General features: G+C 35.1%; 1 protein-coding gene across 25 annotated transcripts in view; it reads right to left on the reverse strand.

Annotated features, from left to right (window-relative positions):
* PPFIA2 (PTPRF interacting protein alpha 2) overlaps positions 1 to 25,815 on the reverse strand; it is a 499,610-nt gene that overhangs the window by 264,598 nt on the left and 209,197 nt on the right. The window contains exon 1 of one of the 25 annotated variants that reach the window (XM_063694182.1): positions 12,106 to 12,190. The exons of 23 other annotated variants lie outside the window; for them this stretch is intronic. In XM_063694182.1, coding sequence (XP_063550252.1) covers positions 12,106 to 12,108 — 3 coding nt within the window. In that variant the 5' untranslated portion in view covers positions 12,109 to 12,190. Of the gene's footprint in view, positions 1 to 12,105; positions 12,191 to 25,815 lie in introns of those variants that run through there. One more of the 25 variants, XM_055358849.2, reaches the window with a different exon arrangement.

A 25,815-nucleotide genomic window follows, 5' to 3' on the forward strand; every position in this document is an offset into this window, starting at 1 on the left:
AGATGTTTTAATCTTCACATGGTTGACCCATTCCAAAACGTATCTTCCTAATTAAAAACACAAAAGTATTTCAACATAAATGTTCTTTACTGTCTACCTCTTCTGCTAGTCATATTCAAGGACATGCATGCACCTCGCTTAGCACATTTTTGTCATTAGAACACTTGAATTATTATTAATTATTGAATACTGCATCCTTTTTTTCATCTACATGCCTCTGGGAAATATTATTTCATTAAGTAATAGAACCCTCTAATAAAATCTTCACTAAACTACCCTTCTCATTCCTGGGGGTGGTATCTGTACACTGTGCTGCCAAAAAAACCTAGAGCTTACCTCTACAATGTGAGGAACGCTTAGAACACGAAAATTTTCTACTAACTTAACAAGATCTAAGACTAAACTTTTCCACCCATACCTCTTGCTAAACTCAAATTAACCCACCAATAGCTGCTAAACCTTGGTCACAGTCTTGCTTTTTCTACATCTACTACCATGGTTAATGAAACATCAGTTTGCCCATACCTTCCAAAAATATAAACAATGAAAAATTCTTAGAACAAAACTGAACCTTTAGAACTTTGGACCATCTAATTACCTAGATGCCTTTCCCTCCTTTATCTGTCTTACAAAAGTTCTCTTATTTTCCACTACCATACTTACATGTTACACATTGTATGATGCCTCTGCTGCCCCCAGCAAAGCTGTGGGAGTGACTGCCTCCATCTTGTTTTCAAAGGAAGTCATGAAGAACATCAGTGCCCAGGAAGAGAACTGCCATGAGGGTGGGGTCACTTCAGACAGTCCCCACTGAGTCAATGCCCAGTGGAGTCATAGGGGTGGTTCTACCCTCAAGACCTTAGACTGGTAGAGCAACCAGAGTACTATTCCAGCACAGAAGAGTTCTGGTGTGGGCTGCACCCAGCAAAACCAAGCAGGGATGCCTGGAGCCCTGGAGCCCATTTGCCCAGTAAAGCTGAGAAGATGGAGCCTCTACCACACTGTGTCCACAAGGAGACCTCTGCCCCAGTGGGCCTCAAGGGCAGACAACTGAGTCAAAGAAGATTCTTCCACAACATTTATGTTTTGGACTTGTTCAGGACCTATCATTTATTTCTTCTTTCCTATTTCTTTATTTTCCAGTGGGAATGTCTTTCCTTGCCTGTCCCACCATTATATTTTGGAAGCACATAATTTGTTTTATTTCACTGGTTCACAACTGGACAAAAATTTGCCTCAGAATGAATTATATCTTGAGTCTCATCCACATCTGATTTAGATAATATTTAGATGAGATGTGAACTTTAGACTTCTAAGTTGATATTAGAACAAGTTAATACTTTTGGGGTAATTGAAATGAATGCATTTTACATTTGAGAAGGACATGCCTTTTTGGGGGATGGGGCAGAATGAAATGGTCTAAATATATCCCCTTAAAATTCATATGTTCAAACCCTAACCTCCAAGGTGATGGCATTAAGAAATGAAGCCTTTGTGAGGTGATGAGCTGATGAGGGCAAATCCTTCATGAATGAGATTAGTGTCCTTATTAAAGAGTCTGAAACTCCTCACCAATTAAAGCTGCCATATGAAGTTACAGTGAAAAGACAACTATCTATGAACCAGAAACCAAGTCCTTACTAGACACTGAATTTGAGGGTGTCTTGATCTTGGATTTCCAAGCATCCAAACTGTGAGAAATAAATTTCTGCTGTCTATAAGTTACCCAGTTCACGGTATTTTATTATAACAACCCAAAAGGATTAAGACACGTTCCTTAATAATTCTCTACCCCTTTAGATAGAGTCAATTTGGCTCCTGTGATGGATAGATCCTATGGACAAGGTCAAGACACTGGTATTTTTTCCTCTGGTGTTCACTTTCTATACATTCCCTCTTATGTTACAGAACTTGTGATTTGCCCCTCACCAAGGTGAAGAGGTGAAAAGATTTTTGCACATGTAATGAAGGTCCCAAATCACTTGCCTTTGGGTTAATCAAAAGGAATATTATTCTAGATGAGTTTGACTAAATCAGGTAAAAGCTCTTTTGAAAAAAGATATGAAGCACCCTGCAGGTAAGGGAAATATTCTTGCTGAACTTGAAGGAAAGTGTAGGTGACCTCTAAGAGCTGAGGGTCTCAGTACTACAATCACAGGGACTAAATTCTAGCAGCCACCCTGTGGGCTTGGAAGAGGGCTCTGAGCTCCAGTTGAGGACTCAAATCTGGCCTCTGAAACTTTGAGAAGAAGACTCACCTAGATTGTGTCTAGATTCCTGAACCAAGGAAACTGTGATAATGTGTGCTGTCTTAAGTTGCTAAATGTGTGGTGATTTATTTCCAAGCACTGGAAATTAATGCAGAACCCTTATATATGTTCTCCTTATATTGTTTACTAACTCCATTACAACACTGGACATGAAAAACTGTTGCTCATCAGTGACTTTCTTCCCAGTGATATTCCAAATTCCACAAAGGCAAGAACCATATCTCATTTATAAAATTCAGTAATCAGAACATATTTTATTTTTGGCTAGAATAATATAGATACACAACAAAATTCTTAGAACTTTTCCCACTATTCTAGTCTAAGTAATCTAGTCATTGGTTAAAAAAATATAAAATTAGAAAGTCAAAAACTCCTTATTAAAAATCCAGGTCTCAGGTCTCAATAGCAGACATTGACGAATCCATTTTTTCCTTTCCAAGTACTTAGATATTAGACTAGGTATTTAGCCTTTTACATGCACCCCTGTAGTTTAAGGAAAGCCAATTAATCTCCTACCTTCAGATAACTCTTTTAGCTTGAGACAGCATTTTTTATTCCCCTAATCTCAAATGTCAGCATAGGGATGTGATTTCAGTGAATCTCTTACTTGGAATGCCAGAAACAGAGTGGTCTTTTTCCTGATAGTTGAGAATAAGGGTGCATGTGGCCCTGATTGCTAATGCAGGCCAATTTGTGGCTGTGAGATTTTGCCTGTTTGGGGATAGAAATAATATCATGAACTGAAGAGCAGGGAAACACAATCAATTGTGTTCAATGACATGATTGAAGACCTGTACCACCATTGCTGAATCCTGCCTTATTTCTGGATTTGAGTCACCAGTAAATCTCTTTACTGTTTAAAGCCAGTATTAGTTGGGATTCTGTTGCTTTAACATATAGTCCTAAATGAGGCCATTTCTAAAACTATATTATCAAAGAATCACTAGGATTGGTATAAAGCAAACATTTGGTCATTCAACTAATTATTTACAGGATGTCAAATAGCTGAATGGACAATTTTGTTAATACATCCTCATATTTTATGATTGTGGAAATAGAACATTATGACTTTTTAGATTAATGTTGATTTGTAAAGATAGAAGCAACAAATTTTTAAAATATTTAACATTTTTGCTTAGTATTTATCTCTAGCTCCTCAATACCCAGTGGTTCTGAGTAGGTTTAGTTTGCATATCATTGATATCTATTTTAATTGGTAGATACAGTTACTCATATATTAGAATTCTCATAACAGATTTGTACCTATGCTTCTAGCTGAAGGTATGACCTAAAAGTTAAAATACAGAATTATTCTCTGGGAGAATTTAAATTAGCCTTTGATCAGAACCAATAGGGTCACATAATACCAATACCAAGATGGTGGGAACTTCACATAATTGTAAAGTGGTGATGGCAAGGAGGATTAATTTTGCAAAATCCATGCCAATGATACAATAAAAATATCTGTGTCTTAATTTAGTCTTTGAAACATGTCATTTTCTTTTCCTTCAAGAATTCAGCTAATCAATATTTTATTTTAATAGGTGTCAGCACTGTAAAAGTAAGACACAGAAACAGACCAAGAAACCAGCATTGGGCATCTGATGCATCATTACTTTTCTTTCTTTCCTGAACCATTCCCACCATGCCACAATTTCAATCATCCTAAGAAAACATATTATTAATACTCTCGTCTTCCATTTTCTAACACTAGGTATTTACTCCTACTACATACACCCCAGGTAGCTCCATTTTATGCTTCTATTTAGAGTAAAATTATTTGAAGAAGTTTTCTCTTCATTTTATTGACTTCCACTTTTCTTAGTCTCTTTCAAAGCCTTCTGACTAATCTTAGCAAGGTCCACATGAACACATCCTCCCCTCCCCCTACTCAAATATATGCATAGTTCCTTCTTTACTTCCTTTTTTGAGTTTTATGTCCAAATGGAACCTTCTCAGGTAAGCCTTTCTTCATACCTTCAGTGTTCCCTGCTTTATTTTTTTCTTTAGTGCTTAATGCTTATTTAATTACAATTTATTATATATTTCTGATGGACTTAATTCTTATGTTCCACCCAAATTCATATGTTGGAACTCTATAACCTAATGTGATGGTATTAGGAGGTGGAGTCTTTGGAAGGTAATTAGAATTAGATGATGTCATGAGGGTTTAGTGACCTTACAGGAGTCCTAAGAGAGCCTGCTTCCTGCTTCCATCATATAAGGACACAAGGCACCACCTATGAATGAAAATCTGCTGGGCTTTCACCAGACACCAAATCTGGTGACACTTTGATCTTGGGCTTCCTAGCTTCCAGAACTGTCAGAAATAAACTTCTGTTGTTTATAAGCTACTCGGTTTATGGTATTTTGTTGTAGCAGCCTGAACGAACTAAGACAACATTTATAATCACCACCAATCACTCCTACTACAATGTAAGTTCCATGAAAGAGGGTTTTTTATTTATTCTATTAACCTCACTATTTCAGTTCCTAGAATAGTACCTACGCCTTAGCAGATATTCAGTATTTTTTGAATGAATGAGAGAGTGCCATTGATCAAGTGAGCAAAAATTAGGGCAGTCACCAACAGTAGACAGAGGATCTGAGGGTACATCTTGAAGCAGACAGATCAATTAAGAGAAATCAAGAACTCAGATAGTGATATGGGTAACAAGAATTCAGAAGCTCAACAAAATGATTAGGTAAAATGTACAGAATTCCATGTTCCAGAATAGAATTAGATAAAGCGTCAGCTTTCTACTGAAGAAAATATCCGTACGCACTTTATATAGTCTAGAGACTGAATTTATTTCAAACCTGGCTGATTTATAAGTGGAATCAGGCAAATATAACTAACTTCTAGGTATGAGGGGAAATAAAACGAGTTCCTGACAATAGAATTGGCTTTCTATTCAAATTATTGAGTACATGTGTTCATCCCTAAGCAGCAATGCTTTATAATTGTCTACGACCACAAGATATAATTTAAGTTCATGAATTTATAAATATATTTACTAATAAATACACAGAAAAATAACACCAATATTAGAAACAATCTACAAATGTGTTGTGAAAAGCATTTCCATAGCAACATCAGAATAATTATCGCTATAAGCAGCAGTAGAGAAAATGTGCTAAAGCCAAGCTTTATTTTTCTCAGAATCATGGGACTGCAGTGCTCACCCACACAACCGAATCAGCAGTATGAAAAACAACAGAAAATTATATTTTATGTATAAAACAGTAATTGAGCACTCTACAATTATATAGAAATCAATGAGTACAAAAAATAGATTAACAGCTATGAAAAGAGACAATTATGACATTTTTAGTGTCAGTAAAATGTATCATATTCTAATATGAGATTATTTTTCTAAAATTAATGCACTGTAGCTGGAGACCCAATTTTAGAAGAAAAAATGAAAGCTCATATCAAACATCTTAATTTGTAACTCACTAATGCAACTAGCATGACTTCATCTGGAATCAACAAAGGCACAGTCTCTCAGAGTCAATGTGTCAGAGAAAAGATAAAACTGACAACCCTCAAGAGAATTATTCTTATTTTAATGGACTACATTAAACAAAGAAAATACTACAAAATACATACTTTTCTGTGTTACATAAAGATATAAGCCATGAGGTATAAAAACAAAGTCATCATAGATTTCTATAGTCAATCAAAAAGACACCTGAGTCTATTTGCTAATATTTTATTTACTTTTTCAGCATCAAGTGATAAAGTAATATCTTAATTTTCTTGCATTTATATTTTTCTGCTATTTTCAATCTTCTATGAGAGAAGAAAAACCCAATCCAATAGTCCACCAGGAAATAACCTCCCAAGGAGAATATAAGCTGTATATTTATTCCAAGTAAATAGAGAGAGAGAGAGACACACACACACAGAGTGGTGGGGAGGCAGTGGAAAGAGAGAGAGAGAGAGAGAGAGAGAGAGAGAGAGAGAGAGAGAGAGAGAGAAATCCATATACCAGGATTGCTCCAGGCACTAAAAATACCAAGGCAAGCAAGGCCATTTTTTGTTCAATGTCAGCTGAATGCCTTTAAAAATTGTAATTTTTCAATGGGGGTTGGCTAACTCCAGCTCCTCTGGTTAAATACAGCTGACTACTTGTTGCATGGTCCAGGTGCTAAATATGTTTTTTATACTTTTAAATTGTCCAGTTGGAGGAGAACAACACACATTGGGGCTACTGGAGGGTAAAGGGTGAGAGGTGAGAGAGGATAAGGAAAAATAACTAATGGGTACTAGGCTTAATACCTTGGTGATGGAACAATCTGTACAAAAAAAAAACCATGGCACAAGTTTATCTGTGTAACAAACCTGCACATGTACCCCTGAACTTAAAATAAAAGTTTAAAAAACAAAACGATGTAGACCAACACATACAATGCTATAAACTAAAATAAGAAGAAAAAGAACTTTCAAAGATTATATGACTTATGAAAATTATATCAAATTCAACTTTCAGCATCCATAAAGATGTTTTATTGGAACACAGCCATGACCACCCATTCTTTCATGCATTGTCTGTCACTGCCTTTGAGCCACAAGAGCAGAGGTGGGTAGCTGACACAGACTCTATGACCTCCCAAAGTTCAAAATATCAACTGTCTGGCTCTTTACAGAAAATTTTGCTAACTACTATTGGGTTAAGCAAAGCTTTGACATATATTCAGAATACAAATGAACACAATTTTAGTATCCTGAAAATTTGGAGCTTCAAGATAGGAAGAAATGTAAAAAGAAGGCAGAATTCTGTCAGAAGGTGAATAGAACTTAAATACTCTCTCCTAAGAGCCAAAGAAATGCAAGATCCAATCTAGTGATGTAATAGCCTAGGTCAGGAATGTAAGCTTTGTGAACAGACCTGGAGTTTGTGAACTGCAAGATGCAGTAGAGCAACTTTTAAAAAAATTGTTCAAGTTTATTATTTTAAAAGAGGGCGAAGTGTGGCAACTGGAATGAACAGAAAAACCACTCGGAATGTCCACAGCTATTCAACTCCTGCTCAGCCACAATCTCTAGTTGAAAAGTCAGCACATCAGCTGAAAAGGGTACAGTCTCCTTAGTAGTACACAGTAAATAGTAAGCCTGGATAAGCCCAGAGAAAATTGAGAAGGATAAAAAAGAGAGAAAAAAACACATTATATTAATACATGTGTTTAAAAAGAAATCTCTACATATTTGGAATATTATGTATTTGCAATGTTTTAGACATTCTGTCCTTATTAGAGAAGAAGTTGGGCTTGTGATTGAAATTTAAAATGATTTAGAATTGTGACTTTAAGCAGAAATCTTACTATGTTTGTATGCAGTATTTACATAATTGAGAAAACTCAGATTTCAGTATATTAAGTTATCTGATTTCCCTTTTAATTATCTAAGTTGTTTGACAGACAACATCATAATAAATTTTTTAATGTACTCTTAAACTTCTATAAATTCAAGATGCAGGAAGTTTCAATTCTTTGGTCTGAGTTACAAAAATAATTTCAACGCAATAACTTGAATTACTTTGCAACCAGTTTACTTATACCCAGCGAATAGAAGCCATGCCAGTAAATCAAATTGGCATAAATAGTACAAAATTTATTCATCCAAAAATACCTATTAAGTAGTTAGTTGTAATTTGTCTAGAATTCAATGTGGCACTACATATTCGAGATGAATGATAATATCCCTGCCCTTCAGAAAACTAAAGAATGGTGGAAGAGAAAGATAATTAAATCACTAGGGTAGAAGTATGATAATAGTATAAATGGAGTGTACCATGAAATCACACATGCAGAAAAAAGGAAACAAAACCCAACATCAAGAGATCACAGAGGACTTTCTGGGTGAATTAAAGCTTACGTGGAATGCTGAATAAAAATGAAGAATCCCCTAGGCTATAAATAGATCACATTTAGTCAACTTACAAAGGACAAAACAAAACAATCATGAGGAAGAGAATGATGATAATTAATAACGAACAAGTGATAAGGATGATTGAGATATTGGCATGTGAGGATATAGCAAGATATGAGATAGAACGGAAGACAGGGTCTACTGTACCAGGAACATTGTAGAATATTTAAAGGATAGATTTTCTTCTAAGGGTAATGAGGAGGTTTTAAAGATTATTTTATTTCTTTAAACAAGAGAGTAACACAGGTAAGGTACCCTTGACTGGAGTAGGACTGGAGGCAAAGAGATGAACTCAAAGGCTTTAATAATAATGGTACTGGTAAGAAATAATGAGGACAGTAGAATCTGAAAATGTGAAATTCAAAGAGCAAGGTTTATTAAATCACTTGTGGAAATAATTTCGAATTAATTTGATATTAATTAGAAAATAAGTATAATGGACACATTTCTTGATAAATGAGCTGCTCAATTCCTAAAAGGTCAGCATGATCTCAATGCAGTCCATGGCTGCAACCCCAAACCACAACCTCTGGCCACAGTTACTTGAATCAAAAATTGTCTCTGGAAATAAAAGCAGCCGTGACATTTGTTATACAGAAAACTTTTGACTTGGGTGGCCTGGCTTTAACAGATGAGCAAATCCAGTCAAATTAGAGATTTAAAGATTCCCACTAGCAAGCTGTAGACTTTGCAGCTGGAAGATTATATACCCTTGGGTTGTGGGGTGGACATTTTCAGATTTGTGCAAGCTGATGACTAAGTCTATTTGTAGAAATAGGAGGATAGGGCAGAGCAGAGAGAAAAAAGGAAAGTGAGATGAAAATCATATAGTCCCTGAGAGACTATCAGAGCAGCTCAGCTCCCAAAATCTTGCCAGTTGCCATGAGGTCAAGTACTCCTTTCACTACCATCCTTGGATTTTGTGAGGCCCTTCAAAGCTTTACAATTTACTGTCTGTTCTTAATCTAGTTTACATGGGTTCCATTGCTCGCAAACAAAAAGGCTCTGGGTAGAAAATGCAAAGAACCATTAATGATATAGATAAAATACTATACAGTTAGAAATCTCTTTTACTCTACCTACAAAAGAAATTTTTTAGCTTCTCCTTGAATATTTTCAGTGATCAGATGCATAACTGTTTCTGATTACAATCTATCCCATTTACAGAATTTAGATATTTGCAGCTAATTCTTTTTATTATGATTAAATTTATCCTGATTCCCATTTTATTTTTAAAGCAAAAGCTTTAAAAATATTTTAAAACTCTTATTTGTTTCTTTGTTTTCCTCATGCCATAACCTCCTTCTCTTAAGCAGAGTGCCTAAAAATGTTTTTAAAATTATTATTTGCATTTCCCCTCTCAACATATTAACTGAAGCAGTTTTTCACTGATAGAATAAAATCCCCTTTATCTCAACCAAGAAGGCATCTTCATTTAACAAATATCATTTATTTTTTTTTTGTTAGTAATGTGTTTCTTATGTATTTGGTTTTTGGCCAAAATGCAGCTGACAGTGCAACTTTGTATCATAAGGTTGGTGAGGGGCACTTAACTTTCTAAGTAAAGTTTCAGAGCTCAGTTTCATATCCAGTGTTACCAATATCTTGGTAGAAGAAAGGGATTTAATAAAATGAAATGTTTAACCATGATGGAAAGGGCATTGGATAAAATGTTCAAAATGCATTTAGGTATTGAAGTATATAATGGTTACAAATGACATCACAACGTTTTAATATAAAAGGATGACATCACAATATTTCAGTATAAAAGGATATTCTATAAAGGTACTCACATTCTCCAAAGATTACTTACGATTGCATAATTTATCAAATTTATGCATATATTTTTAAATAATTTGTATATTCAATGCCTTTCTTATCCTATTCTTTAGGCCTAGGTTATTTTAAAAAGTACAACCTAGAAGATCTCACATTTATGCCAAATTAAGTGCTGGTAGATTATACTGAGTTACAGACTTTCTGCAGTGATTTTCCACAACTTGAAATTTTCCACCTTTGAAAATTCGTGAATTTTGGGGGGCAGAAACTGAATTTGGGTGCAAAAATTGCTCTGAATAAGAAATAGTTTCATAGTTATGAATATGTGAACAATGAATTAGAACTTATCAATGTTATACCAAAACTCCTCTTTGATTGTAATGGTTTCTAAATTCACAAATCTATCTATCTATCTATCTATCTATCTATCTATCTATCTATCTATCTACATATATATATATACACATTTGTGTATATACAAATGTGTGTATATATATGATAATTTGTGAATTATCAGGATATATATATATATATATTTCCTGAAGTCACTGTATCATCCTAGTAAATTTGCACAATATTATATTTGTCTTTAAATTATCACTCCCTTGCTAGTTTTTTTACCAAAATAAAAAAATGAATGGGTAAAGAATATGTGATATATATACACAATAGAATACAATTTGGCCATAAAAACATGAAATCCTGTCATTTACAGCAACATGGATGGATATGTAGGTCATTAGGTTAAGTGAAATAAGCAAGGCACAGAAAGACAAATATTGCATGTTCTCACTCATATGTGTGAGCTAAAATTTTCCTTTCATGGAGGTCGAGAGTAGAATGGTAGTTACCAGAGGCTGGGAAGGGTGTGTGTGTAAAAAGAGGGAGATAAAGAGAGGTTGATTAATGGGTACAAACATAGAGGTAGATAGAAGGAATAAGTTCTAAAAGTCCATAGCAGAGTGGGGTGACTATTACTATAGTTAACAAAAATGTATCATATATTTCAAAATGTTAACAACTAGAAGAGAGGACTTAAAACGTTCCCACCACATAAAATTGAGAAATTCTCAGGGCGATGGATATCCTAAATGCCCTGATTTTATTATTACATGTTCTATGCATGTAACAAAATATCACAGGTACTCCATAAAGATGTACAAATATTATGTATCAGGAAAAAATATTTTGAAACTCTATTAATGCATTTTCCCTCTTGGAAATTATGTTGGTTTCTTTTTACTTTTCATTCTTTTAAAAAAGACTATAAGGGACCCTAAGCACTAATAATTTACTGTTAAACTTTGAGTTTCAAATTTAACTCAAAAATTCATAGCAAGGCACTCTTTCAAGAGGGAGAAAAAGAACTTTTCTAGAAACAACCCAAGCACACTTCATATACATCAAGAACCAAAGCTGAGAAGACAGTTCATGAAGTCAGAAGTGAGAGCAGATAAAGTAATTGCCACACAAGAACTCTTTCAGAAGTAGAGGAGGGAAGAAAGAAGATGAGAAAAAAGAGAGTAGTGCTGATATGCAAATGGTTTGCTCCCCAGTCAGTGTTGAAATTCTAGGGAGGGAGAAGATGGAGTAGTTTGAAAGATTCAGGTTGACTGGAGAAATGGATAATTAGGGGGAGGTTTCCTGCTTCCCCCAGTACAGTCCCAGCAAGTTCTAACGTCTTCAGAGAAGTTCCCATTTTAGCAGGTGTTATGGCCACCATGCAACAAGAAGGTTTCAGATATGTGAACAATAAATTTGAACTTATTGTTATAGCAAAGATCTTCTTGGATTATAATGGTATATACATATATATGTCTCCCTATAGGCAAAATTGCCTATATTGGGTGAAATGTTGCCTAGTTGAGTAGACATGAGAGCAGCCTCAGATGGTCTGGTACACTACAGCTTGGAGTATGAAATGTGTAGTTGAAATTTTAAGGGCAATGGACAGCAGAGCATGCACAAGAAGTTCTGAGAATGCTGGTGGATTTCAAGAGGACTGGATTCAGGAAAAGAGGGTCCCGGAGTTTGGGAACTCTTGATTATTGGCAAAGGCCAGATCTACAGTCACCAGCACTGGATTTCAGAACAACACTTGAAAGACAAGATGGTACCCACCATATCTCAGTGGACACTAGGTCATGATGCTCAATATCCTGAAAGGCAGAATCTCACTGTAGCAGGTGCCATGAGATCAGGTTGAGACACCTAAAATGAAGAACATCTAACTCAATAACACAAAAATACATACATTTCTCTCTCCTTCTAGATACTACCTTGGCAAGGGAGGAAGGAAAAAAGTTCATAAAACAGAACCACCCCACAGCAAACACACACACATACACACACACACACACACACACACAAAACTAGTGAGAGTGTTTCAAACTAAGAGACTGAGATCTCTTTTATGACACTTAACGTGTTGCTTTATATGAGGAAATGAAAGTTCAGGAGCAAGAAGATATTCATCATAGAAAACAGGAAAATTTACAGGAATTTATTTTATTTTATTTTTAGGAATTGCATGAAAATTTCACTTGTTATAACTATAACTCGGCAAACTCCTTCATTCATGCTGCCTTCGTGGTAACTGTATATATCTACCTTTTCTAAATAAAACCAGAATATAACACAAGGTAACATCTAGGAAGAAAGCATTAGCAAACCGTGCTATTAGCCACTTCATTAAATCAGGCAGGTCATAAAAAACAAGCAAAGCCACATTTTCAAATTTGTTCCTCAGATTCATTTTCACACATCATCAAATCTAAGTCTTCAGTGAATATATGAGTGGTATAAATATAGTCAGCATCTCAGCCTGCAAAGAATACACTATGAGAATTAATTACCAAAGCACTTAAAATTCATCAAAATCACAACAAAGCTGACAACTATTATTTACTTCCATATCAGATCAGTTGAAGATTAAAGTGAAACAAGATAAATGTATCATCTGTTCTGAACTACCTACACAGTAATCATCTCTGGCTCAGTATAATTTCCAAATTTCACTCTAACATACTCATGAATACTTAATATTACATATAGCCTTTATTTTATCTGAAACTTTTATGGTGCTTTACCATAAAAATAATTGCTTTCAATTATATTTTCCAAGCCATTCAAATGCCACACTAAGAAATATCAACAACCTTATTTTAGATACCAATGAAAGACAAGTATTGTTTCCCCAAATATCTTTATTACATAAAATTAAAAAAAGAAAACTTTTCCTTAAAGTTCCAAAATTTTTAATTTTATATTGAAAAAAATCAATTTATTCAATTTCCCAAAGGGAAACCAAAAAAAGTGAACAGCAAATTGACTATTGAAGATTAACCAATTAGTAATAAATATATTTATTGAGTTTATTGCAGATTATTCAATTAATATATACATGCTATATATATATGGCATGTAATATACATATATACACATATATATATACATATATATGTGTATATATATATATAGTTTTGAAGAAAAATATAAAATAACTTCTCCATTAGAAAATTATCTCTGAGATGTGGTAAGGAGAAGAGGAAATGAAGAATTTTTTTTTTTAGGTTAACATGACATAGCTAGAAAAACACGCTATATTTCAAATATAGCAGTTAAGACTGATGGGAAAGTAAACATTTTTTAAAATTCATGATAAGTTCCCCACCAGTTATTGACAGGTTTATGGTTTTACATTAGTAAATATTGATTTATTAAGTATATACTCTTTATAGAATACAATACAGCCCTAAAGTCTGAGTGGAAAGCAGGAGAATTACAAAAGAAATGAAAAATAAGCATCTTCCAATGAAGCACTTAATTATATATGTATGTGGTAGGCAAAATGAAAAATTTAATATGGAACACTTGTAGAGAAACCAGGCAACAGAAGATAATTTTTGATGTGTTTAAAGTTTAAAAAAATTCTGCTGGGACAATTATGTAGTATATGAATTTCAGTATTTAGACATTTGACTTTTCCCATTATCTCACAAATCCTCCCCACTGGCAATGGAGACACCATCTCCTTATTTCAACACTTATAAGTAAAAAAGAGAGATAAATAAAAGAGGAGAAAGAGTTAAGGGAGGAAGTGAACAAAAAGAAAGTATGGCCCTAATTATAATAAAAGGCATCCAAAAATACAGAACTGAAAAATCAATTCTTCTTTACTGTGTGCCTTTGCCATGCAATGCCAAATAAAAGAACTGAGTGTACTTGGATTCCCTCTTGCCCTTCACACCAATGTTTTGTGGACCACTTACTCATCTAACCTAATACCTGAGATGCCTCCCTTATAACTCTTGGTAAACTTAGATGTTCTCTACAGACCACGTATTCTAATGTCAACATGCCTCAATTAGAGTGCATATCAAGACGTATTTTAAGAATCCCTTCTTCCTATTAGACTGTTAATGAGTTCTTCGTTTTACCAATTTTTCCAGGGCCTGACACCATGCCTGGCCTGCCCCATGTCTGACCTCTGCAAATGTTCAATCAGAACAAAAGATGAGCTCTAAGGGAGAAGAGAACTGGCTGGTTAAAAGGGATCTCAAGATGTAACATTTTCTTACTGAATATTCCCTAGATCAGTGACTTCCCCGCAATATTTTGGGGTTAAATATTTGATTTTGTTCAGGACACTAACAGTGGATCAGTCTCTCAAACGTAGACTCACATTATCCATGTTTGCAATCTGATAATAAGCAAAAGTCCCAAGAAATGAATAGCAAACTTCACAGTATAGTAGGTGAGAGCACAACTCTTGGATTGAATTGAATCAAATGTTACCCCCACTAGGTTGTAGTGTTAGAAAGTTATTATATCCCAATGAGCTTGTTTCCTCCCTTGTAAAATAAGCATAAAAATAGTCACCTCAATAGTTGGTTGTGAACATTAAAAATGATAAGGTATGGTGAATACATAGCATAATTACTGCATATTGACAATAAAGAACAAATGTTGATATTATCATGACAATATTAAAGAAAAGAAGTTGTAGATCTTGATGATCAATCCATTCCTCCATTACATGCATGTTCATGGGTGTCAGACACTGTTCTTAATACATGGATATATTATTATATAAAACATAATGGAGTTTAGGTTCTAGTGCAGATAGAAATAAACAATAAAAATACACAATAAATGTTTTATGTAACAGAGAGAAGATATATGCTTTGGAAAATATAATAGAGGATGTTCGGGAAGATTGGAAATGCTGAGGATGAGGGAAGGGGTATTGCCATTTTAAGTTGGGAAGTCCCAGTAGGTATCATAGAGAAGACGCTATTTCAACAAAGACTTGAAAGAAGTGAACATGTGGATATCAGGAGTAAAAGTATTTTATTATAGAAAACAGCAAATACAAGGGCCCTAAAGTGTAATGTACTGTCTGTTTTGTGGAACAGGATGGGGGCTGGTGCAGACAATGTGGAGTGAACTAGGGAAAACATAGTATGAGGTGAAGTCAGAGCATGAGTCTTGTCCATGGGTCATTCTAAGAATGCTGGCTTCTATCTGGAGTAAGACAGGTAGTCTGGAGGGTTCTGAGGGCAATAATAACAAAAACTGAGTTTTAGCATCACTTTGGCTGCTGTGTTGAGAACAGACCATAGAGTGACCAGGGTAGAAGCATGGTTTAGGATATGTAGTTAGAGGACTATTGTAATAATCCAGATGAAAGATGATGCTCAGACCAGGGTGGCAGCAATAGAGGTGGCGAAATGTGGTCAGATTTCTGTATGGGTTGTATTGTGTGAAAGAGAGAACTCAAGGATGATTTCAAGATTTAATACTAATCCACTGGAATTGAATTGTTATCAGTTAAGATGGGGAAGAATCTGGGGGGAGCAGTTGAGAGATGAAGTCCAGGAGTTCTACTTTAAGATACGTCAAGTGAGATGCCTATTAGAAATAGAAGTGGAGAGGTTGGGTAGACATTTGCATATATGTGTCTGAAGGTCAGGGGAGAAATCTGGGCAGGAAATATACATTTGAGAGCCTTGGCCTACAAAATGATATTTAAAGTCACGAGGTTGGGTGACATTTGATGAGATCACCAAATAACCAAGGTCTGCATTTGCAGTATTCCAGTCTTACGATGTCTGGAGAGGAAAAGAAGCCAGCAATGAAATTTGAGAAGAAACAAGTGATGTAGGAGTAAAACTTGATGTGGTTTTCCCACAATTAGCATCAATAGCATCATAACAGACCTTGCTAGAAATGCAAACCTCTTACCCCACCCATGCCATAATGAATCAGTGGGGCCCAGCAATTTGTGTTTTAGTAACTTCCAGGTGATTCTTATGCATGCTAAAGTTTAAGAACCACTGCTGTAGAGGGGCAGTAGAATTTGGGGTAAAAATTAAGAATTTTAATTAATCTCCTTAAATGTTAATACAGTGTCACTGAACCTCTTTGAGGAAGAACTCGACTAGATACAGAACTAAACATTCCCTCATTGAGCCCAAACTCAAGCACTCCACATTTAGATGCTACCACACTTAGATTAATGTTTTTACACACTGTATATTTCTTATTTTCTCATTTTCCATTGCTGTTAGGTGTGATAGCTTAGAATAAGTTTTATTCCCTCAATTTGATTTCACTAAGTTCAATTTCTTTCCATTAAATCTGATTAAAGAAACTCAAATTTAACTAAAGTTTTAAACATCCAGGCATTATTAGCACTCCAGAAGAGGGGTTTGTTTATCTGCATGAATTCCCACAATGTGGAAAAACAGAGAGAGAGAGGAGACAGAGAGAGAGAGAAAGAGAAAGAGAGAGACCAATAGATATTTGTGTTTATAGCCAATTTCAGGCAGATTCTGTACTTCTCACCAACTCCTGTTCTGTTGCTCTATCAAAGCAAACAAACCAAAATAAAATGACAGTTAACAAGGGAATAAAAACACCAAACCAGGGAATAAAGAAATAAACCTTTTAAAGTCTTCTTTAATATTTAAATAGAAATATTTATCATAAGACTTAGCAATTATGAATGGAAAGAGCTATGTTTTATATCAATTCAACAACTGATTTGGGGAAAGTGATTTAACCTCTCAGAGTTTCTGCATGTTTAACGATACAAATGTGTACAGAAAGTAAATATTCCCTGTAAACTCACCACAAAGGCTGGGCTTGGTCTCTTATATGGGAAAATGCTTTGTCAGCTGAAGAACTAAGCAGAGATTAAATTGATATTAAAATAAATTTTTAAAATGTATCTTTTATTAAGGGAAGAAACTTTAGGACAGGGAGAATTTATCAATTTTAAATTTTAAATAAATATAGCTCTTTAACTAGGAGTTTAAAAAATATTTCAAGGGAAGATTGCATATATATAGTCTTGATATACATTGTTGTCATTGTTTTATTGATACAAATGGAGTATTCAAAACAAAAATTCATATACTTAAATAATTAATTATCTATACTCAAATATTATTGCGATTTAGAATTCTAAGCTATTTTGGCCTATTTAAATGAAAATAACATAGAGAAGAGTAGAAAATAAAATGACATACCCTATATCTATCATTAAGATTTAAGAAGTATTTTTGTACTGCTATATTATATTTAGATCTCTCTTTATCAAGACAAATATGTCACAAAAACAATTAAAGTTGGTGCCTCCTCATTCCATTTCTCTTTATCTCTTTCCCCAGGGGTGCCTGCTATCCTGAAACTGGAATCTATTATTCCCATGTAAATTCTTGCACATTATATACATAGATATATACTCATAAACAACATATATTATCATTATGTGTTTAAACATTTGCATAAACAACTTACTTTTTAAACATAACATTAAGTTTTAAAATTTATCAGTGTTGATACATGTTGTTAAATAGTCTTCTATTATAAGAATAAAACTATTTAGGCTCCTACACAGAATCAGTTAGGCTGTTTCCACATTTTTCCCCATATTATAAACAGTTCATTGGCAGGCATTTTCTTTTTTTAATGAGTGCTATTCAAATGAATTCAGCTGTGGGAAATTGTTTGTGGCTCATTCACATCTGACAATTCTGTTCATGGGCTCCTCCTCAACAGCTGTCCCTACTAATGCAAGATAATTTTACGTAAAATTAATGTTTCCATAAGAAGGCCTCATGAGAGGAGTTGTCTTCTGTGGTAGGAAGTCAAGAACCAAAGGAAAATCGTAAACTCTAAGAAGAAATATGCAACAAAGTAAATCAGTTTTGGTGATTTCCCAGGTGATTTTACAGGTTCTATGCCAATTTGGAAAATGCGTTCTCTTCTTTTGTTGAAAAATAAAAAAAACTTGTGAAAAAATTGTTACTGCTCAACAAATAGTTCTCTTTCATTATATTAATTAGACAAATTATGTCTTTAAAGCAATTAAAAAAAACCCTGCTAATAGTTCCTTGAATATTTGGCATTTTTGTGATCAGACTGCTGGACTAAAAAGACTTTTGTTTCTTGAGTTGTCTTCCTCAGGAGCTGACTTGTTCCAGGCTACAAGTGAACAATTCTGAAACCACTATACATGTATAATGGAATTGGACAATTAAGTAAATGGTGACTGATGCTGGGAGCCAGGCTTCTCATATTGGAGTTGGAAGTTACAGACAAGCAAGCTTTGAAGACTAGAATGATTGGTATATTACTGGATTAGGGTTAGAAACATCAGGATGAACTCATGTTCAGTTTAATATAGATGTAGATGGATACCGCAGTGAGCTGATTGGTGACTTCCAAAAAAAAAAAAATGTATCTGTTCTAATCCCTGGAACTTACGAACATTACCTTATATGGCAAAATATGTGATTTAACTAAGAATTTTGAGAAGAATTTATTCTGGTGTACTTGGGTGGCCCTTACATGCACTCACATGTATCCTTTAAGACAGGGCAAGAGAGAGCTTTGGGACAGATGAGCAGGCAATGAGACCATGCAAGCTGAGACTGGGGCGAGTGCAGATACCATGGAATGCCTAAAGCCACAGGAGGCTGAAAGAGGCAAGGACTATATTCTCCTCTAGGAGCCTTGGGAAAGGAGCATGGCTCTGCCAGCACCTCACTTTAGGACTTCTGGCTTCCAGTCTGTGACAGAATAAATTTATATCGTTTTAAGCCACTGGTTTTGTGGTAATTTGTTACCACAGGGCAGACACAGGAAACAAATAAAATAGATACATAGAAGTTTTTATAAATATGTGCATATACAGGGGTTAGCATGCACATATGTTTACTTTGCTCCATCTGCTGAGTGATCCTAGAAGTAATGGGACCCCAGTAACAAAGATAATGCTGACTAATATAACCTTAAAGTTTCCCTCAGCTGGACTAAATTTTAACAGACTTTTTCCTGACTCTAGGCTCCTGACCTCTTTTCTAAAGCTTTTACCTTAGAAAATTTGTGAATATAAATACTTCTATGTTCCTTTGAGATATAAATCTTTCAAACAGCCTCTAGCGAGCTTTATAGCCAGGAATGTCTTTTTCAGGAATCTGGAAGCCATTCCTTTGCAATGTAATCATAAAATAGTTTCCTCATCTCCCAGCCTCTGGGAGAATGAGCCCCCAACTTCCTAGGGCATGATGGTTCAAGCTATAAAACTACCTTCAGTCATGAAGATCAGAGAAAGTTTACTTTTCCATTGGATAAGGAAAATTAAAAAACAAAAGTGGCCTAGGATTCCCCTATCCCAGCTCTTAAAATTTCTTCCGCCATTTGTTTTAAGGAGAATTAAGCTCAGATTAACTTGTGGCCTCTCTCCATGTCTGCAGTTGCCTTGAATGAATCTTCCTTTTACTGCTTTTACTGTTTAAATTTGCCAGGCACAGTTTTGGCTTTGACAATACCTAGAGCCTAGCTGTTGGTTTCTAACACCATTCTCCAATAAAAGAAATTAAAGATCCATGGAGAAATAGCTGATTCTAGGACTGGGTTGGGAAATATACAAGACAAGCCTGGAACATTTTGTAGTGCCAGAAGGGCTAAAAACAACAGCAACATAGCAATAAATAAACCACACACCAACACACACATAAACACACACAAAAAATGATGGGGTCTGTCAAAAGGACAGCAGTGAATAGAGCTCCTAATGACCAAAGTGTGCAAAGTTTGAGCAACAAAAAAGGCAGAAATAAAGTAGTATTGTATCACAACTTAAAGGATAAAACAAATATCCACGAATCCATAATCACATAAATAAATGATGATATAAATAAGTAAATGTGAAGAATATAGAAATCTTATAAAGGTTTGCAGAATTCAAAATAATTTATATGGATACTCTTCCTTAAGTAGGTGGAGCATAACTCCCTACTCTTTAAAGGTGGACTGTCAATAGTGACTTTCTTTCAAAGACAAATGGAAGTGGAATGAGTTCACAGAGTATGGACGTGGGCAGGAAAACAATAACTTTATAGTGAAGAAACCCGACAAACACTTCCTCACACAGGTGATCAAGATTAAAATCAACAGTGATATGTAATATTGACAGCATGTACTCTTCATATGATGTGATGTTAATGGCACTTTACCTCTGTGGTCTTCTTCCCCAAACCGATAACTCTAATCTGATCACAAGAAAAATATCAGACAAATACAAGTTCAGGGATATTCTTCCCAACACGTGACTAGTATACTTCAAAACTGTCAAGGTCATCAAAAACAAGCAAAGTCTGAGAAACAGCCAAGATAAATATTATGTGGTATCCTGGAAGAGATCTTTGAACACAAAAAGGACCTTAGGAAAGAGCCAAAGAGATACGAATAAAGCTTAGACTTTAGTTAATAATAATATATCAACATTGCTTCATTAGTTCTGACCAATGTACCATACCAATGTAAGATGTTAATAACAAGGGAGACTTGGTGAGGGTATATGCTTTCTGTGCTGTCTTCACAATTTTTCTGTAACCCTAAAAGTATTCTTATAAAAGCTTATTTAAAAAGAGATCTTTATTTTTGAGTTGATTTTCTCAGCAGATAAAGAAATAAGGTCCAGGTTTCCTACAAGAATGTTCATTCTCTTCCCCAGAACTGATGGTTATAATCCCCAAGACGAGAATGCGCTCAGGCAGCATGGTCTTAATGGAGTGATAGTGTACCTCATGCCCAGTCTCCAGAGCAGGTTTTATGCAAATGACTGTTGCCATTAGGATGAAGAGGAGCTGTTCTAGCTAACGGGGCAGCCCAACATACTTCCAGCATAGCTTTTGAATGTCTCTTTGAACATTCACTTTGTTTATAATTATCTGACTGTACCTAATTTGATTCTACATGAAAATTTATACAATTATGTAATTATTCCATTTTAATGTAAGACTGAAACAGACTGTTACCACTATTCTTGAGATTCCACAGAGAACTGCATGCTTTTGCTATTAAAAGACCACTGTTGAAGTATTTGAATATTATCTCTTAGGAATTGATGAAATATAGAGGTTTCAAGCATTTCCATCAGCACACAATCATTCACAACAACCTTCTAGATGCTTATTTTCTATCTTTTCCTATACAAGGTGCTTCCAAATCACCGTCATCACTACTGAAGAATTCAAAGTCCTGAGCTCAAATGCAATCAGAACCCATAAGGTAACATAATTAATAGTACAAAATTTCAGTTAAATGCTTAAAGCATAGCAAACTACAAATAATATAACACCAAATAGAATATTATTGTCTCAATGAGGTAATGACTCATCAACTAAAACCACCTAAGATAGAACTTTTTGGTATCTGCTTTCTATTGGTACAACACTTTCATTCTTAATGTTTCTTATGGCTTCACAGGTTTTAGAAATAAAACAATACATTTTCAGCCTTCCACAGTAATCAACACTTTCAAAAACTGAGATACACATATGCATGCTACACTAACTTACAATAGACAAGTATTTGGTTATATATTAACTCTCAAAGAACACAATTGTTTACTATTCCCTTTCCACAATTGTTAACAGGATGCACTTTCTTTAAATATAAAGTGAAGAAAAATCAGAAATTTTGCAACCAATATTTTCCTTCAGTTTTCTACTTTATCATCTTCTGATACCACCATACCCTGAGGCAGTTCTTGTTCTCGGATCAGAGTTTGACCTGGGCCTCCACTAAGCAGTAGGATGATTATTCCATGTGCTAGAGTACAACGGAGGATAAGATGGGGGGGGTGTCACATGTCTAAAAAGAGTGCTGCTGATACACTGCTGCCAAACAAATACCCAATATTCCTCCAGTTCCCACACCAGTCCAGAATCCTGGTCCAGAATTTTCATATCCTTGTCCTGCAAAAGGACAGTCAAAAATAGAAGTTGCACCATGGCTAGAATTCTGCAGTCCTGTGAATGCAGAATAAAGACTGGGATTAGGGGTCCTGCTCTGTTGGTGAATTTCTGACAACGGTGGGAAATGCACAATACTCAGAATATGGTGGCATAGAATATTGACCATTGCTTAGGAACAGTCTATAAACTACAAGGTAGAAGCAACACAGTGGTAATCAATCCACTGATGCCACAGGAATCTGCAGAGTACCACTAATAAAAATTATCTGAGAGGCCAGGTGCCATGGTTCAGGCCTGTAATCCCAGAACTTTGGGAGGCCGAGGCAGGCGGATCACCTCAGGTCAGAAGTTCGAGACCATCATGGCCAACATGGTGAAACCTGTCTCTACTAAAAATACAAAAAATTAGCCAGAGGTGGTGGCATGTGCCTGTAATCCCAGCTACTCGGGAGGTCGAGGCAGGAGAATCACTTGAACCTTGAACCTGGGAGGCAGAGGTTGCAGTGAGTCAAGATCACGCCACTGCACTCCAGCCTGGGCAACAGAGTGAGACTGTGTCTCAGAAAAAAAAAAAAAAAAAAAAAAAAAAAAAAAAATTCATCCGAGAAAGAGGTAAAGCTGTGGTGTTTTCCAGATCCTGAATTTCTTCAGGCCAAGTTCCAAGACCATACAACCTAAGTTATATTCCAAGCCACAGGAACCTCTTTGTACACACGGGTGTTCAGGGGATTCATAGCATTTACAGCTTACCACCGTTTTTTTCGAAATTTGTGTGCAATATCTAAATCACTCTCACATTCCCATGGGGTCTTTCCAGCCCAGTGTAGAGCTTGCAATTACTAGAGGCAAATGCAGGCTGTGGTAGTGCATGCTGCTGTACAGTTACGCCAGGAGCTCCAGTAAAAGGAAAGTCACTTCTACACTGTTTTAACATACATGAATTTCCCCGCCATAGAATTACCATGTACATCTAGGATAAATTTATTTTATTTAAAAACATTTCGGAAAGTCCCACTACCAATCGCCCAATTTGTCAATATAATATACCCCATCTATCACACCCACAGAGATCTTAGGTATAAGTAAAAGCATCTAATGAATTCACTATGCTTGGTCATGCCTGAACATTTACATATTAAAATATGTGTTATTTATTATGCATTGACTTTCTCTTACCTCTTTTTTTTTTAACATTTCAGAGAAACTGGGCTTTTAAAAAATATTTCTTCTTTAGATAGATCATGTTTTTTATGTGTTTAGATTTAGGAAGTAAAAGAGCATTGGCTTAGAAAGCAATGGATTTATGGTAAGTCGCAGCAGTTGGGCCCAGAAAGTGTGAGGACCACTGGTCCAGAGAACTTCTGATTCTCTGCCTGTCTTCTTCTCTAATAGGGAAAGAGTTAGCAGGACATCACTTCTCAGTTCCTAATCATGCCCTCAGCCTGGCAGTGAGAAGCGTGGCAGATGCTAGGGGTGGGCGTACTGGAAGGGAAAAGAAAATAATATTTTCCAGTGCCTAGATTTTGGTGTTGGCAGGAAAATTATTTGGCCGTGACAAACTGCATTTATCTTTTATGGAAACTGTGCTCAATTTATGAACTACACTCACTTTAAATTAACTAGAAACCAAAGTTATATTGTGTAAATTTCAGTTGAATTCCAATTTTACTACCCAAAACTCCTATTGATTAATTATATATTATACATAATATTGAATTCAGATATCAAAAGTCCAGCCTCAATCTCTCAATCTAAAACAAAATTCAGCACACTTCACTGTAGGGTAACAACTGTTAACTTATTGACTAACTTTTTTTTCTTTTCTTTTTTTTTCTTTTTGAGACAGAGTTTTGCTCTTGTTGCCCAGGCTGGAGTGCAATGGCATGATCTCCGCTCACCGCAACCTCTGCCTCCCTGGTTCAAGCGATTCTCCTGTCTCAGGCTCCTGAGTAGCTGGGATTACAGGCATGCGCCACTACACCTGCCTAATTTTGTATTTTTCGTAGAGACGGGGTTTCTCCATGTTGGCCAGGCTGGTCTCGAACTTATTGACTAACTTTTAAATGAATCAGTGCTACATTTAATTTGAAGAAGTAACAAAGAGTTAGAGAAAAAACAAAGATAATTGGGGAATTGGGTGCAAGTCCACCATAATCTGTTGACACTCTATAAAAATTCCATGTGACTAATATTTTAACCAGAAAAATAGGAATAATGACTGTTCTTTAGAGCAACCATAACCAGTACCTAGAAAATATGTAATAAACAAGGAAATGGACTAGAACAGTAATGTGGTTTTCTGGCAAAGAACTATCCTTACTTAAAAATAATGAGAGGAATATTCAAATACTTACTTTCCTTTAAATAATGAAAACTTTAATTCATGACTCCCATAGCTGTTGTTAGGATTTATGAGTGAAGTCACTAAACTAACATTCATTGAGCACATGCTAGGTACTATAGCAAGTGCTTTGTATATTGCATTTCAATCAGCTTTCCAAAAAATGGTATGAGGTTATTGCTACTATATATCTTAATTTCCAAGCTAAAACTTAGAAAAGATCAGTAATTTTTCCAAAGTCTATATAATCAAGAAACGCCAGAGTAGGAGATAGAACCCAAGACTGGTTGACTCCAAAGGCTATTTTTCTAAACTCTAAGCTCTATTTACTGCCTATAGTAAGAGGGGATTAGCAGCAACACTGGAATTTACACAGGGAAATACATGGGGAATGTTCGATCATCTAAGGCCTTCCAATAATTTTTCTTTTTTTTTTCAAAAGAAAGCAAGAGCAAGTTTATTTTCTGTTTTAATTAATATTTCAAAAAAGGCCATCAAGAAGTCTGCTTGTTTGAATTTCTAAATTTTCACATCAAGATTCTGATTTTTAGGTTTGTCCAAAGCTGGAGAATAATAAAGTTTGATATATTCAAAACAATCTTTTCCTTTATATGTTTTTCTAGAGATGGGAGTCTCAATATGTTACCTAGACTGCACTTAAACTCCTGTGCTCAAGCAATCCTCTCACCTAAGTCTCTCACGTAGGTGGAACTATAGACATGCACCATCCCACCCGGCTTAAATTGGGATATATTAATGTTAGTCAATGGTTCATCTATAAATGAATTTTCAAAAGCCTCATTTATAATATTTAAATCTTGTATGTAAAAATGCATGTAGCCTTCAGAATTTGACGTATTTCCCAAATTCAATGTAGTGCCAGATGATAAAAAAATCCAAAAGAATGTAACAGAATAAGTGTGTTGAATAAATGTTAAGCAGATTTTATTTTGCATTTAAAAACATATTCTTTTTGCCCATTTGGAATAGACATCATGATTTTAAACAAAGAAACTGCAGGTACTTACTATGGAACTATACAACTAAATATGCAAAGACAATATTTGTGTTATTTCAAAGGTTTCATTGGTAAGCTTTTTATTAGCAAAAATATAAGGAAGCTTAGTTTCCTGCAAGAGAAATAAATAGTAAAAATTAATGTCTCTGAGCCATAGCTTGCCTCCACACAAGTAGTGAATCATTTCTCCCATCTGT

Source organism: Gorilla gorilla, chromosome 10 (genome assembly GCF_029281585.2).
Source record: "Gorilla gorilla gorilla isolate KB3781 chromosome 10, NHGRI_mGorGor1-v2.1_pri, whole genome shotgun sequence".
In the NCBI taxonomy this organism is placed as follows: domain Eukaryota; kingdom Metazoa; phylum Chordata; class Mammalia; order Primates; family Hominidae; genus Gorilla; species Gorilla gorilla.